This window comes from Astyanax mexicanus, chromosome 2 (genome assembly GCF_023375975.1).
Source record: "Astyanax mexicanus isolate ESR-SI-001 chromosome 2, AstMex3_surface, whole genome shotgun sequence".
Classification (NCBI taxonomy): Eukaryota; Metazoa; Chordata; class Actinopteri; order Characiformes; family Acestrorhamphidae; genus Astyanax; species Astyanax mexicanus.
The window spans coordinates 62,573,278-62,590,757 of record NC_064409.1 but is presented as its reverse complement, the minus strand read 5'-3'; the positions used below and the strand labels follow the sequence as shown (position 1 = coordinate 62,590,757).

Genomic DNA, 17,480 nt, shown 5'->3' with positions numbered 1-17,480 from the left:
TACACAGAAATACAGGGATGGGTAACTAACCTCTTGAGTAGTAAGCGTCTTTAAAAAAGGAAAACCACCAAATTAAAGAAGGCTAATATATTAGAAACTTTGCCCCATATATGTGAGGAAGTGCTGTTGTCAAGAGAAGGTGTCACAATATGCAAAGATTACACTATATTTTTTCCTGGAACATAACAAACGTCATATTTTGTTCAGAGGTAATAAGAAAAACAAATGAAAACCAAACATTTAAATACAATTCTAATTTTGTTAGAAGCCAGATAAAATAAATGTGAAATATATGTATTTTAGGGGTTTTATTTCTTACTTTTGTATTGTGCAGTGGAAATATTGTGGCATGTTTTACTGATTTGAAATAAATATGTTTGACATCTTTAAGTAGCCTAAATGTAACATTTCAATTCAGATTGTGTATTAACAATCTGACCAATGGTGTGTTGCTGCATGTAAAACATGTATGTGCTTCAAATGAGTTTATAAAAGCAAACACCAGACAGTTCATCAGTTGTTCCTTAACTGTAAATAGTCACACAAACCAAATTTCTTTGCTTTTTTAGGTGTGAATGATGTCCGAGCAGGATCTGGTGGAGATAGTCCAGATTGCTGTGGCAGATCTAAATCATGAGGAACATGATGCAGGTAAGAGAATTGTTTAACTGCCTCTGGTATTTAAATGTTCAAGATAGTCTGTAGGATTACATCGGTTTACAAGTCCTTAATACATGTGTCTTTAAACTTTGTTTTTAGGCTGTTTATTTTCCTTTGACCCTGCAGCCATATTCTCCTTTGCCCTTTTCTTTAAAAAAGTTTTATGAGGCCTGTTTATAAGGCCTGGTGCCTCTATATTTAGCCACTAAAAACCTCCCTCACTGCTCTTATGAATTTTCCCTTCTCCTAGTGCATGTACTGTATATATACTTACTTTTTGACATAATAGCAAATGCCCTAAACTTTAGTATTTTTTAGTATTCTGTGTTTTATAGTTTTTCAACACTGTGGCAGCTGTTTACTATGTGTTGTTTAACATTGCTGTATGTGTATTGGATTAGATGTGTTGGAAAACCATGAAGAGGCTGACAAACCTGAGCGAAAACGAGCGAGGATGGAAAGTAGTAATCAAGATGCAACTCTAAAGGTGAGAACAGCACTTGAGTTTCACTGCTTATTACTACACCATTACTGTGTTCTGTGATTAATTGATGAATGAAAACTTAAACAAGAAGGTAATGTCATGTTTAGATTTGTTTGGTAATTGATTTACATAATTTTCTGTCTGTCATTGCCTCTCTTTAGACAATGCTCGTGTCTATTAGTCAGGCCATCTGCCAAAGGCTGGATAGCATGGAGACCAAGCTCCAGGTGCTGGAGGCTACATGTCGGGCCCTAGAAGAGAAGCTTGACACAGTAATGGGCAAAAACCAGGGACCTATCCGTGTCCCCATGGTGGCTGGATCTCCTTTTGGTGCAACACAAACCTGTGACAAGGTTCGCTGGTGAGTTTGTAGTGGACTTGGTTCACCAGCAAAATGAAAAACAAGTTTCTCATGGTTTTCCTTGCCATTAATGTTTTCTGAGTCAAAAAGGTTCACATTTACCAACTGACTCACTCAGTTTCATGTTGAGCTGGGACTAATTATCACTTTCTCATTTACTTGTTCCATATTGTTGCGTGTTCTCAGTATGGTGCCCCAGACCAATGTGGTAGTGAGTGGTGAGCGTGCTAAAGCAAGCCAGGAGGAGGCACTCCCACGCACAACAGACTCTCTGGAGAACTTACTCAGCAAGTAGGTCTCAAACATCTTTCAGTTCTTTAAATAGTTTCAGTCGAATGTAAATATTCACCAATAAATCTATTAGTGATTTGTTTATTAAAGGTGCCCTTCTGTTTTAAAAGTTTACAACCCACGCCAGTTACACAGAGCTGTGAAACAGGCCAGTTCAAACTAACTCATGATTGTTAGGTAACAGTCCTGGATTAAACATATTTACCATACTGTAGGAGTTTTACCCATCAAAAAAAAACCCACCAGTCAATTTGACTGGGCTACAGTACATTTGGTTTGTTTAGATTTAAAATGGCATAATATATTTTCTTGAGGGCCATGGAACGTTTTGTGGTGGGTTAAGTGAGCCACGAATTGCAAAACGTTGGGAGCCCCTAATGTAAACCATCCAGTAAAAGAGAATTTAATCAATTTTTTCATGAGCTTTCCAAAAAAAGAGAAACAGACATTTCATTCTGAGACAAAATGACAGGGTTTTAAATGGGCTTGTAAACCACATCTATACGTTTTTGTCTTTAGTGACATGATTTCTATTTAAACATCAAAGAATGAAATTTATTCTATGTAATAGTATTAATATTCAGTAAATGCATTCTTAGGCACCTTTAATATCTAGTAAGCTTTTCTGAGAATGGTTTTAGACTTTAACAGTAAATATAAATACGCAGTAAGACCTATAATTAAAAGACGTTCATTTACTATCCAGCTATATTTCCAGATTTTGTGGTGTCAGAATTTATGTAACAGATGCAATATTTATTTCTGATTTTGCCCAGAGCTCTTGACTTACCCAGACTTCAACCTGTTGAGTCTGGAGCCAAAATGTCCAATGCTAGTGACTTTGAGCCATTAACAGTTGACTGTTTGGCTGGCAGCACGGTAGGCAGAGGAAGACAAAAAACGATTGTTCTGAAGGTTCCGGCACCAGAAGAGAGCCAAGAGGAGCAAGACAGTGGCTCTGAGGCCAGTGACTCCATGTCCAACAGTGGCCAAGCGTCAGCACAGGGCACCAACAATGTCACACTCATCACTCTCAACTCAGAAGGTGAGAAAGAGCTACAAATGCTTAAAATAAGGGTTTATGAGGAAAGAAATGAAATAAAATGTAAAATTAAGAGTAAAATGTGACAAAAAAAATCATGTAAGAAAACTATGTGACTTTATGGACCAACTCTCAGTTTGGTGTGAATTGTATTGTTTACAGTGTATGCTAAATTAACTGCTGACTAAGCAAGTAGCTATAGCAGTTTACTGTTTTGGGCTCAGGGGGTTTATAAAGCTGGAGGTTAAAATGCCGGCTGTGATTGTCAGAATTTATTGTGGTTCTGAGAATTGCCGCACACTAAACCATTCTCTGCACATATTCAGATTTTGGCCATGTGTTTCAGTGTTAGTCAGTAGATTGCTGCAGGGCAGCATGTGATTTTTAAACGTTTAAATGCTTTGTTTTTCTCCATTCCCACATGCCTTTCCTTCTCTCCACTTTTGGCAGTTTTGGCAGTCCCATCTTATACCACCTCTAACTGACCAAGGAATTTTTCCATTCAGCCTGCTCTGTCAACTCAGTCAGGAACATATTTCCTGTGATCAAACCTATCATCAAAATATCTCTGTCTCTGTCAACATCACCTGTTTTTGTTACGGGGTTTTCCCTGATGTTTTTCTGAACACATCAAAAGACTGCTTTCTCTGCTGTGATGGTTTTACTCTGTCCTCATGTGGTGAAGTCTAAGGTATTTAAAAAAAAAAAAAAGCAATATTCACAGATTGAGCATAATGGATGGATTATGATAGAACACACATTGCAGTCTACCTGAAATACCTGAAAAATCTTTTTTAAAAATATGCAGTATCCTGTTTGCTTATGCTCTCATAGCAGTCTTTCTACCCAGTGTGTAGAAAGAAACAGTTTAATTGCATAGTGTATGGTCGGTCAGAGATGTTTTTATTTACTATTTTATTTTACCACTAGGGGTCAGTTTTGTATTACTTGAAGTTCAGTGTGCTCTGTGTATATAATATAGTAGTGGTGTGCTTATTTCTTACAGACCTTTTTTTTTCCACATGTAATACCCTTTCACAGTCTGCAGACTTCTCAGATCTAGAGATATGAGCTGCCTTACAAGAGCATGGGGTGTTCCACTCAAACTCTGCTTTCACTCAGGCTTATGGCTTTAAATATACACACTCATCTGGTGTGCATAGCAAACCCCTGCTTGGTAACTTGTAAGCAGGTTTTAGCTTTTTTTCTGGTTGCACCTTCACTTTACTTTGAATTGTGAATAAGGTTTTAATTCTTATTTTTGTTGTTTTTGGTGCATACTTAAGTAAATAGAGAATAGTGGAGGATAGAGGACAAAACATGATGCAGTTGCAGAATACAATTATAGTTTAGCTCAGAAGGCGAGAGGACTGTTTATGCCAAAAAAGAGACAATGGTTAAAGAATGTGCTGTTCATCAGTAATCTTGCCAAATCTATAACTGAAAAAAATCTTTCTTTTCATCCTCTTTCACACGTGTCTGTAGAGGACTACCCGACAGGAACGTGGCTGGGAGATGAGAATAACCCTGAAATGCGTGTGCGCTGCCCCGTGTCTCCGGCTGACATGCTGCACATCAGCAGCAACTGTCGAACACCGGAGAAGATGGCCCTCACGCTGCTGGACTACCTGTTCCACCGTGAGGTGCAGGCTGTGTCTAACCTGTCTGGACAGGGAAAGCACGGAAAGAAGCAACTGGACCCGCTCATGATCTACGGAATCCGCTGTGAGTCACTTAACCAGCACTGCTGTGGGTTTTTACACGAAATACAGTCTCTAGAGGCCTGGAGGAGGCCAATCCCATTTCAGTCTAGTGAAATTCATCACTGTTTCATCACCACCACTGGTAGTGTGTGCGTGTGTGAATTTTCTGATTGCATTTTTCCACCTCTCCCACACATACTGTAGTACGTTTGCACTTTGTAGAAGGCACTTTTCTTAACCTGATGTGTTTTTGGCATCTGCTTGCTTGTAGAGTCTGTTGCAATAGAAGAGACAGAACCCAGTCATCCAGTGGTAACATATGAGATGACCCATCCTGTGTACAAATTTCCGCAGGGCTTAGAAGTTTTTTTTTCCCAGGGCAGGTTAAAACAAGTCAAAGTCATTCTTCATTACATATTTTCCACACAGATAAGGAGCAGACTGAATACCGTAGGAAATCCTAAATGGCATGCACATAGGTCATTCAGTTCACTTATCATGCTATAACTAATGCTCTAATGATTTTGAATGGATGTCTGAGATGATTGACAAGGGCATTATTAATGCATTGCTTTCAGTCGTGAACCTTTTTTTTAAGCATTGTTTTGCAGAGGGGTAGTCCTATTCACTCAAGCAAAGTTGCTTAAGATATTTAAGATGTTTAATGCACTGTATGCTCAATTACACGGCCCAATTTAAACAGTTTAACATCAGAGTGGTTAAAATATGAGAGGATAAGAGGATATTTTCATTACTGGCCTGCAGCTAGTCTAATACGTTCCTAGCACGTAAGGCACGGCTTCCTTTTTTACCTGAAGGCATCCTTATGTGTGCTTCTCAGTGTCTGTGTTCTCTCCGAGCCTGAATATATGTATAAGACTATAGACTAATGGTATGGAATGTGAGTGCTGGTAATCCGAAGCTACAAATAGAGCACCTGTTGTACCTGCCTGTACTTGAATGTGTGCGCAAACACACACACACACACACACACACACACACACACTTGGTTGAGTCGCATATTAGATAATGCAGGTACTTGCCAGCTTTTATCTTAATTGCTCTGTTAAATCTGTCTAACAGTCCCACACCCAGTGCCTCCCTCCCTCTACCCACTTGGCCACTCACACATTTGCACATTTGTCAGTGTGACCTGCTCCCACCGGGCTTTCCTTCAACTCTGCCGCCTCCCTAAACAAATCTGCCTCAGTGCCCAGCCACACACTCCCTTACAGTTAGAGAAGTGCGTGGGCTTGATGTTTACTTTTCACAGGTTGATTGGAGCGGTTAAGATCTTATTTGCTGCAAATGGCTTTAAACCTGGAGTGAATATAAATGTGGCATTGTAGTCTCGTCACAGTCCATTTACAGCGATAGTTCAGCAAATTATTCACAGTTTTTCCTCCCCTGAATGGAGTTGATGTACCAAGACATGCTCAGTATCCAGAGTTCACTTCTTTAATTTTGCAGCAGCAAACAAGTAGGGACCACCAATGAGCATATAATAATAATAATACTCATGATGATAATGATGTTGATAATAGCGAAGGTAATGATGATAATGATGCAATAATATTCATGTGCTATTATCTTAACACAGACTCAGCCGTGCTGTGGTGCCATTAATCAATATGTCACATTTTATTTAAATAATATTAGTTTCAAAATGATTGCGATGCCTTCTTGACTTGTCAAAGTGAGAAAATCTTTGCCATCATTGCTACTCTAAACTCCTTAAGCTGTCAACACCACTATGCAAATCTAGTGAAGTATGCAGGGCAAAACTCAGGGAAACCATGTAATTCTGATGCTAAGTTTGTATAATATTACTCTACCACTTCAGTCCACATGCTTCTGTCAGTGTCTAAGTTTGTGTTTTCTATACATATGAGCAAGAAATATTAGAAATATTAATTGTTCATGATGCTGCTTTAAGGGGCATTGCTCAAGGTCACATCTCTGTCAACTCAGCTGTATGTGTGTGTTTTTTTGTGTGTTTGTGCAGGTCATCTGTTCCATAAGTTCACAATCACCGAGTCGGACTGGTACCGCATCAAGCAGAGCATCGATTCCAAGTGCCGCACGGCGTGGAGGCGGAAGCAGCGGGGGCAGAGCCTGGCTGTCAAGAGCTTCTCCCGCAGAGCACCCGCTGCCCGCAATAGTGGAGGTAACCATGGCAACAGTCCCGCAGATCACCCGCCACTGTGTCACCCTTTGGTCTCCTGCCAGGAATGGGGCCCAGCTGCTCTAAACAGAGAGTTTAACTCCTGAGTGTGTGAGACAGCGGGGCTTTTTTGACTGGTGCGCTGGCTAGCTTTCAGCAGATGGTTGTAATCTCAGCATAACGCCTCCTGTCCTGTTCCTTCCTCTTCAAGATCTGTGGGCCACCACCTCTGACCCACTGGCACACACCCAAATATCCTGTATAAGCCCACCACAGTGTCCCGTAAACACACACACATGCACTGGTGTGCTGTGACATGCGCACACACACCCTGCCGCGCTACAGCATGCGTACACACCCTGCAGGGAGGGCTTTTTGTGTTTCAGCGGAAACACTCTGCACTCTGGCTGTTAATTTAAACCGCTGTTGCGTAATGACGCAGGACACAAACAAGGCTGAGTGAACATCTCTATAAGCCACCTGGCACACAGCCCATGTAGACATCTAGAGCACTGTGGAGTAAAGCTAAACAATTGGACATGGGGGCCAAGCATGGCACAGTGTGTATTAGGGCTGTCCCTAACGATTATTTTTTAAACGATTATTCTAACGATTATTTTTTTCGATTAGTCGACTAATCTATTCATTGAGAAACATATTTAAATAATTATTTTACGTTTTAAAGCAAACGATAAATTACTATATTTATATATAATAACAACAACAACAACAACAACACAAGCCTACTAAACCAAACCCCACACTTATAATCACTTACATGTACAACACGTTGTTTAGATCTATAACGCTAAAAATGGATAAGCTCCCATACACCACAACCGTGTGTTGCACTGTTTTCTGTGACCGCTAGATTTTGTGACCACTGGCAAGTAGTTCTCAGCAGACCGGTGCACTGGCCGATTCGAAACGTGTTCGTTTCTAATGTTTACCCCGACTGGCCAAAACGGTTCAGTTTAGGGCTGAGGGTAAGGTGTAGGTATAGAAAGCTTCCGTTTTGCCAATGAACGCTCATAACCGTGAGCACTGGTCACAAAATTCCGACGGTGACAGAAAACGGTGTGACACCGCAGCGCCGACGGCGCTAGCTAAAATAACTTAAGGCAGCTAGCTTAGCTAAACACCTGAACTTATGAATAATGCTACTGTTTCTGGAAACTGCGAAATGCCATGCACAAATATAAACCAAAAATGTATAATTTCTGCCTGTGGCAGGTTTAAAACCTTTGGTAGACAGCCTTAAGTCTTTTTAAGGACACCCGCGGAGACCCTGATGTAAACGGTAACTTACTGTGTTGACCCTGTTGACATAGTGCTCCTGGATGTTTGCGCTTCAAGTGCTCCTTTTGCACGTATGGCAGAGGACCACATTGTTGCCCTTTTGCGTGAAATGCTCCCAAACTTTAGATGCCCGCTGGCGTTTTTTTGTAGCTGGAGATTGCTCTCCGGAGTCCAAGCTCTCTAGAGCTTAGATTCTCTGCCCGAACCCGACATGACCCGAGGCCCGCCCGTAAATCCGACCCGGGCTCCAGAAAATAGTCCGAGATGTAGGCGTCTGTTTTTTAATTATATTTTTATTTTTAAAAAAATAACGAAAACTGAAAGTGAAACTAAACTAATTTATTTATAAGCGCTGTTTTCACTACCGCAGTTCTACAGCGGGGGTGTTGTGCCGATTCTGTCCGCGAAGCGGGAGTCAGATTCAGCAGAGAGTCGGATTCGGCACAAACGCGGCGGCACCTCACGTTCCGCGGTGTCAGTTGTAAGCGCTCGCGCTAGCCGCAAAATACGGCAGAAGACACTGAGGGAGCTGCAGAATTATGCATGGGACTAGAATATGAGCACGAGGAGATCAAAGAGAACCTTCACCTGTGAGTAGAACAAGCAAATCTCTCTCTCTCTCTCTCTCTCTCTCTCTCTCTCTCTCTCGCACGTGAACTCCTCCGCGTTTGACTTGCAGAACTAGCTGTTCTTAAAAATCATTTTAATTAAATAATAGTTCTATGCTTCTATGTTACCGTGTTAATTAACATAATTCTGATCATATTTCGCTCATTAAAACAGCCCGAAAACAGCCAGTTGGAATTTTTGGGCCCGATCTAACCTCTAATGCTCTCCACAGGCGCCGCCATGTTTACGACGCGCCGACGCACGTTATGCAAATCGATGTATTTTTGTAATCGATGACGTCGATTATGTCGATGCGTCGCCCCAGCCCTAGTGTGTATGGAGGCATATGCTACTTTAATGCCTCAGAATGATATCACACCAGAGTGGAGTGTATTTCGGTTAGTCATCAGTTGTATGGTATTTCAAAATATTTCTAGTAAAAAAAGAAAATAAACACAACTGGTTAACAGTTATTTATCTGTTTTATGTTAAATCCAACCCACTTTTTATGTCCCATGTCGTTATTGATAGCATTGTCCCAGGTTAGCATTATTAGCAATACCTGTTGATGATAAGGCATTATACAGTAGGTTGTAGGGTGGATATCGCCACTGATTTACCAGTTTGATTCAATTCCAATTCACAAAGTCCCAATTTGAATCAATATCTGTTTATTTAGGTAAATTTCAGTTACAATAAAATTGTAGTTTAAATATGAAAAGTTGTAATTATACAAGGAACACTCAAACTTGCCTTATTAAAATATAAAGGCTTAACACCACAGTTGTGTTAAGTAATGTAGTTAATTGTGACACCGTGCTTCGCATCTCTATACTGGTTTGGAATAGCCACTTTACTCAAAATATTTATCTGTGGGTATAACATGGGCATAACATGGTTCCAGAACATTATTGAGGCTTCCGAAGCTATCGTTTTCACACTGTATGGACGTATATACTGACATTTTAGTTGCATAAAACAAAAACTTTACATGCTTAATATATTTCTTATTTATTTGCAAATAAAAGTAAAAATTTTACATTTACCCAAACCCACTAGTTCAGATGTGATGAGCATAGTGATAATAAAAAGACAACAAGCTAAATCAATAATACTAAGAGAGAAAACTTGATTAAATTCAAAAGAAAAAAGTTCTTCAAAAAGGGAGCTAACGTTGCCTTCAGTTGGCCTGAGTGGAGCTCTTCTCCGGCCTGTAATCGTGTTCATCCCTGGGGACAAAATAATCAGAATTAGTAATAGTGCTTCATGGAGGACATGATCACAGTTTCACTTTTTACACATTAAATCACTCAGTTACAGGTTAACCTACAGTTATTCTGTGTAACAGTTATAAAAGTAGTTTTCCTGTATGGAACTCAAGTGTAATGACGCATTAGTCTGATTCCTTAATTTTTAGATTTACAAAAATGTAATTTTGTTTTTTATCATCACGCCTGTACTGTTGCCAACTAGGGCAAAGAACATTTGCCTGCCTCTTTTGTGGGAAGCTTGATGATTGGTAGGGATGATTGGTGGAGCCACCACATGTGGAGTTATACATCTTTATAGTTGTAGGCGCTTATTACAGAAGATTGTCTAAATGTAGTAGGCTTAGGTCTGAGGTGCCATCCCTGATTTTGCAAATAGCTGGTCCTTTAGCTTACAGCCGCAACAGCAGTGTCTTGTTTCATTCAAAGGACTCGAGCCTCTTCATCACGGGCTGACCTGCCCAGCCTCGTTAGTGGGGAAAAGTACAGTTGACGATGTCTGCGAGAGCGTAAGTGTATCCTGTGTGACTTTCTACGAGTGACTAGCGTTTAATGTGGGCGCAGTGGCAGTCGCTATTGCATGTGTGCGGTGGCGGCTGGTCAGTAGTGTGTATGGCCCTGGCTGGGTGTGACTGCTATAGTGATGATAGTGAGTGTTTAGACTGTGGGCCTGCGTTTACTTTTGGCTGCAGGGGTACGAGTGTGTTTGGACTGCGCAGTGGAGAGTCCGTGTTGTGTTTTTGGAGATGGTTTATGCTGTATAAACAAGCCATAATCTGGACCTTATCCAAGTGTTTCAGGCTTGCGGTAGGGAATATTCTGCTGGTCTGAAGTGTGTGTGTGTGAGTAAGTGACGGTATATATATATGTTCATATGTATGCTGAAATGTATGTATACATATGCAGTAGGCATAGCGTATATGTATGTATGTATGTATATGTGTGCTGAAGTCCACTCAGGCAGTGTGTAGCCTGTTCTTATGAGTGAGTAAGCATGTGTTTGCAAAAGAATAAACACTTGGCAAATATTCTGACAGCAGCTTGTCCTTCCAGTCTCAGATGTTAATGTTTGTAGTATCTCTTCCACTCTCCCTTCCTCATACTGAACCACCCAGTTGACACAGATATCCTTTTTTGACCTACATAGTTTTTTCTGTTCCAGCTTTGTGCAAAAACTGTGTGTTTTATATGTAAACGTGTCTTTTTTTTTTTTTTTTGCAGAGGGAGTTTCCGTAACAGAAACGACATCTATAGACACCTCAACGCAGCAGGCTTTACAGTACGCTCTGGCTGGTGCTGCCCAGCAGGTTCAGATCCACCGCATAGGAGAGGACGGACAGGTGCAAGTGGTGAGTGGACACATATGCCATCATTCAGAGACTTGTGAGGTCCCCCAGTCAGTTTTTGAAGCACATCTAAACATTTATGCACTGTTTCTCATCCTCATTCTCAAACAGTTGAGCACACATGCTTATGCAAACTCCGTCCCTCCACAGGAGAGCTTGTGTGTGTGGCCCTGCCCTGTGTGTGTGTGTTAGTGTTTAATCAAGCTGAACTTTGTCAGCTGAAAGCTTCCTCTGTGCCCGTTCCTATAGTCTTCCTCATGAGAGCTTTTCCATGACCCCTGATCCGTACAGCTGTATCTGATCTCCTCCTCCTCCCACACACACTGAGCTCTTCTTTTGACCTGTATACGTTCTGAGAATAGTGGTTTAGCTGAAAAATTCACAATTTCTTCTTTGTTTTGTTTAGATTTTTTTTTTTTTTTGAGGTAGAGGAACAGTTATTATTTATTATTGGATGATGACTTCAGAGCATGTCTGTTGAAGGATTGGCAGGTGCAAAAGAGGCAGAAGTCGTAGAGTGAGAGGCATTAAAAAGCATCCAGGGCCTACTGTTTAACAGTTATTACACTCCTGATATTATGTAAAGGGATTAGTGAAAGCAGCTGAGTCTAAATTTTACAAGCACTGTTAATGCACTAGAGGAAATGTAAAGCACACACACTGGCAGAGCAAATCAGGGTCTCCCTGGGCCGCCACATGACTGCTGGCTCTACAGAACTCGCACAGAAAAACACAAGCTGATTTTCACTCACACAACCACACCAACACACGTGTTGTTTAACTGTTTGTTTTTTGTCTTTTCTCTCCAGATTCCACAGGGGCACCTTCACATAGCTCAGGTGCCACAGGGAGAGCAGGTGCAGATCACACAGGACAGTGAGGTAAGGATATCTACATTTTAGTGGTGTAGTGGTACACAAAAGCCATGGTTCAGCTCACATCGTGTTGAATACCTTTTCACAAATAGTACAACTGTCCAGCAATACTGTACACTGATACTGTTGTCTGATCCACTACAATTTGAAATAAGAGTTAAAATAAGATGTTAAAAGCTGTAAAACCAGCAGTACTTGTTTATTTTAAGTTGAATCAAATCCAAAGATGAGAACAGTGAGTGATGGAGAATAAATAAAGAAAGATTGATTGTAATTATGAGTCACTCTCTCTACGCAGAGAGAGTGGTGAGAAAAAAGGATCTGGTTGCAGGATTGGGGTCAAACAAAACTAAAGTTTCCATATAATAAATTAATACTGATTGTTTTAAATTAACAAGTTTTTTAAGATATTCTTTTTTCATATTTACTTATTCTAGAAAAACAAATGCTTCCATTATCAGCTTTTCCTCTGTGTTTGAAGGTCGTTTGTTTCTTCTGTGACGTTTATATTACCTACTCTTTTCTCAGTGGCTAGACACCATGCCGTCACTGTACCCATTTGCATAGAGTTGAAGCTGCCCTCAACTTAATGCAAAATGTCAAAAAGACAAGGCAGCTCTCTATTGAAATGAATAGAACGGATGAGGCAAAGCAACTAGTAGGTGCATAATGCAATTAATAGTCTATTATTAAATTAAATATAGATTGACCTTTATTGTATGCACTGTGTGCATTCTACGCACCCAAACATGAAATTCATGCCATTAAGGTTATGCACATTTCTTTATATATATATTACAAATATGTCCATATTTCATATTATAAATTTTAATTTTATTTTGATTTCATGTTTTTTTTGCTTCTTTTTCTTACGTCTCTCCGATCTCCCCCACGATTTCCCCACACCGTAGATGTTGGTGATATCAGAACTTCTGAATGTGAAGCCAACTTTCTAAAGTTCCAAGTTTATTTCTCAACACTGTTTAAACAATGGCACCCTGTTCCCCTTGGCCTGTTGAGGGTGTTGAGAAATTGGAGTGCTTTTTCTCACTTCAGAGTCAATGTTCTCTGCATACACACTGTGACATTCATCAGTGCTGTTCCTTCAGCACATTGGAAGCACCAGTGTTCCCAAACACCTGAAGCTTATTAACGTGCAATTATGAATCACTGACGTTTTCTTCCATAAGTGCCATTCAGCAAGAATAATGACCATTTGGTGAGGATGGCTGGCGCTTCAAGTGCACCGTAACGTGTTTCAGTTCTTTTATTAAGCTTTTGAATCAAAGACACATGCAGTAATTGCATGTGATTTGCATAATTCCTTTCTGAGGAAGAAAGGTCTGTGTGTTCACCATGTGTTGTATTGAACAGCGTTTGGATTATATGTGAGAAAAAGGGGGTATTACATAGAACTTTCAATCCATCTCTCCTTTATTTTCCTTTCATTAATTTGCTTAGTTTCGTTCCCTGCTCTACCTGTCTTTCCTTCTCTTCATTGTTACCTTATTTTTAATTATGTTTTCTATTTTGTCTTTTCTACATCTATAGAGCAGAGCATTGTTATGGTTGTTTTTTCATTATATTTTCAGGGTGCCTAAATTACAAGATAAAACTGCTCTGATGTAATTAGGGAGTTTTAACAACTATTGTTAACTCTCTTTGGCTAAGTTTTTTTTGTAAAAAAATATAAAATAAAAAATATTTGGAAATTTGTACTCAAGAATATTGTAATTTTATTGCTTTTAGCAAATATCTTTAAAAATTAGCTTCACCAAACAGACTGGACCTATATTTGGAACATATATGAATTATGTATTTATTATAGTACAGTACAGTGCAATAACAGACAGTGCTGAATTATTAAAGTGCTAAAATAACATTTCCATCTGCAGACATACTGAATACTGAAAAAAAAAATCTGCATTGGCTCACCATTCCCTAACTCATGTGCCCCAGCTCTATTCTTGTTTTCCCTGTTTATATATAGCTTTGCTGTTTTGAGCCTAAGTACATTTTAATGAAAAGAGGAAACGGCACAGTTTAAATTTACATTGCATCAATAAAATCTGACCTTTCTAGACATGCATAATTAACCAATTGGGACCATTTAATTACAAGCTTTCTTATGTTTTATTAAATTTAGTTCCCCACTACACATGCAGATTTTCATTAACTAGACTCATCTGGTCTGGAAACAAGAAACAGCCACCGCTTTGTTAAAGCTTTCATTTTCTTTACTTGCAATTTTACAGTTAAATGAATGCCCCATAAATATTCCTTCAAAGTCCAAATGTAGCATCTCTGTAAGCAACATATTAACTTAAAAGACAAAATTAGTATTACATTTCTTCCCCGTTGCTTCATATAGCCCCACTCAAAAGAGTCTTTTTGCTGGACATTCCCAGAATACATGCCAATGGCTGGCTTCCCAAAAAAATATATGGTTTTCATGGTCTCTTAGAAATATGTTTATTTCCATTCAGTAGCCAGATGGCTCATTTCTGGCTGAGCAGGAAAGCAGTTTACACAATAATTTGGCTCACGCTGGCTGTGGAAGTCAGCAATGCGTAACATATCTGTTAATAGCTCTAACATCAGCATTTTAGTTTAGATTTACAAAGGAAGTACTTGTGAGTAACGGGGAGGCTGCTATTGGTCTTATTATGTGCTATTGGAGTACATTCTGTGTTTATGTGGCTTTAAAATAAAAGCTTAATTGTAATAAGCTTTATAAATTGTGGGAAAGCAAAGTTTTGGAAAGTAACAGACAATCTGGCGTAACACATTTTAATTAGTGGCAGTCACGTAAGTTGTGTTGGTCTGCATTTAACGTATTGAAAAATGAATGTTATCATTACATAAAATGTAAGATTTCACATATACAGCTCTTGAAAATCTAAGACATCGCCTAAAATGATAAGTTTCTTTGATTTTACAAAATGAATAATCTCTGGAATATAATCAAGATGAAGATGGAGGATCACTGCTTGACTTTTTGCACCATGAGTGGCATAAAGTTGTCCAAAAGCAGTGTGTAAGACTGGTGGAGGAAAACATGTAAAGATGCATGAAAACTGTGATTAAAACCCAGGGTTATTCCCCCAAATATTGATTTTTGAACTCTTAAACCCTTATGAACTTGTTTTCTTTGCATTATTTGAGGTCTGCCCTTCACTTTTTTGGTTATTTCAGACATTTTTCATTTTCTGCAAAAAAATGCTTAAAATTACATTATTTTTATTTGGAATTTGGGAGAAATGTTGTCCGTAGTTTATAGAATAAAACAACAATGTTAATTTTACTTTGAATTTTTCCAGCGCTTTCCATACTTAAACATATGAAACCAAGTGCTTTCAAGCCATTCTAAATGCATGCAAATGTAAACAGCAATGTAATTCCTGCAGATTCAGTAACGAAACGTGAAAGAAAGAAAAAAGAGAGGAACTCTGTATAGCTTTTCGCTGTTAACTTGAGGGATGCCAGAAAAAGCTTTTTCCCCTCTTTTAACTTCACTGATATTGTTTGTTGTTGGAGTTCAAAGCTTAGCAACAAAATCCCACTTCTTCCAACTGCCATTCACAAAGAGTGTTTTCATTAGAAACTCATCAAAGCCATTTGTTTAAGGGAGCTTGAAAAGGAAACGAGCCATTCTGAGGTTATTCCCCACTGCCCACATATCCATCGAGTGTGAGAGAGGAAGTCTGTGTGTGTATGTGTTGTGTGCTTGTGTGTGTGTGTGTGTGTATGCAGGTTTGCGTGTGCTCCATACCTGCCAGAATTCGGTTGAGAAAATACGGGGATCCCCCAGTCCCAGTTTCTACCAAAACAGACACACAGAACTGGCCAGGACTTTGTCTGTAATCAGTCTTTTTGGGGAAGGTCTAGGTCACGCTGCTTTTCTGTGCTGCCACTGTGAGTTTGTGCACGTTTGGAACACGTCTCGTTTCTCTCCTGTTTATGTGCTGTAGGGAGTGTAAGCTGTGAAAACCTAAAGGAGGTTGACGTGTAGACAGGTGGAATTCAGCAGCCTAAGAATTAGATTAAGAAGGTTAAAAGGTTTAAGAATTAGGAGTTAGCCTAATTTACAAAGCTAATGGAGCACACGTGACTGTTCTATAGATATGGCACACTCCCCCCAAAAAAGGAGAAGTTGTATAATCTGTTGTATATGTTTTAGATGGAAGGATACTAGAGATGGGCTGCTCAGTGTAAAGCTACACCATGCAGTTCTTCTGTACTTTTACGTATACTGTCTCTAAAGATGCTTTTGTCAAATTGTCAAATAGGGCTGGGCGATATGGCCCTAAAATAATATCACGATATTTCATGGTATTTTCGTGATAACGATACTCTTGCCGATATGACAAAACATTAAACTTAAAAAAAATATTTCAAAATGAAAATTGAAATTGTATTATTGCATATGATATGATATGGCACACCCCTAACTGAGATGTAAAAAAAAGAAGAATTTAATCAGATTGTAACAGAAGGCAATGATCCAGAATGTCATAATACTAATAATGCGCTCTAATATATCTCCATATATCCAGACTTTAAGTAAAAATAATGATACTGTACATATATAACCTGCATCTAGTAGATATATATTGAGAAGTGAGTACAGTGTAAAAACAGCAAAAAGTAGTACCCTGATGAAATAATTAGGGGTGGGTGATAATGGCACAATATTTTAGGGTATAATATCATTCACGATATTCAAAAATGTTGGCGATATTTTTGCGTTTGATACAATATAGCACATCCCTATTGTCAAATTCTGAAAACCAACTAAGAGAACCTGTGAATTTCTGTGCAGAACTGCATTGTGTAGATCAAAGAGCCCGAAAAGGTCTGCTTATTCAGCTCTGCTTATACTGAAAGCTTTATCACTTTGGACAGGATTTCTTTAGCTTTAGTGGTTGCTGCTGTACTTTTGGTCATGGTGAAATTTGTTCTGCACAAATTGCTGTTTTGTGTAGAAGAGGTAAGGGTTTCTGCAGCTGTACATGAGCTCTGTAGTTCCATTCAGCAGTTGCATAATACTGAAACCTTTTCTCGTGCAGAGCTGCTGTAATCGCTAACTCTTGAATTTGATATGATCGTTCGTCAAAATTGGCTATGTTCGAGAATTATTGGCCAATTTAATGTTTTTAATACATATCCAATCATCTCTAAACCATACCCACACATCTTTTTACTAATATTGATACCAATACTTAAATCTCAATATTAATCATATTTTCCCTTTAGAAAAAGCATCTGCTGCACAGTTTTGTGTTTTTTCTTTTCAAGAACACATAATTAAAATCATCTGTTATTTCCCATATTTAGTAGGTCTGTTAGAGCAGGGCAATCTGTGCTGGACTCCAAAC

The 17,480-nt window shown here is 39.2% G+C and overlaps 1 protein-coding gene across 3 annotated transcripts in view; it reads left to right on the top strand.

Moving 5' to 3' along the window:
* Positions 1-17,480, top strand: part of LOC103037393 (BTG3 associated nuclear protein) — a 54,906-nt gene that overhangs the window by 1,926 nt on the left and 35,500 nt on the right. The window contains exons 2-10 of one of the 3 annotated variants that reach the window (XM_049474695.1): positions 570-651; positions 1,062-1,147; positions 1,306-1,505; positions 1,692-1,796; positions 2,672-2,841; positions 4,324-4,563; positions 6,547-6,708; positions 11,103-11,230; positions 12,037-12,108. In XM_049474695.1, coding sequence (XP_049330652.1) covers positions 576-651; positions 1,062-1,147; positions 1,306-1,505; positions 1,692-1,796; positions 2,672-2,841; positions 4,324-4,563; positions 6,547-6,708; positions 11,103-11,230; positions 12,037-12,108 — 1,239 coding nt within the window. In that variant the 5' untranslated portion in view covers positions 570-575. Of the gene's footprint in view, positions 1-569; positions 652-1,061; positions 1,148-1,305; positions 1,506-1,691; positions 1,797-2,572; positions 2,842-4,323; positions 4,564-6,546; positions 6,709-11,102; positions 11,231-12,036; positions 12,109-17,480 lie in introns of all 3 variants that reach the window. The other 2 variants (XM_049474694.1, XM_049474696.1) reach the window with 2 other exon arrangements.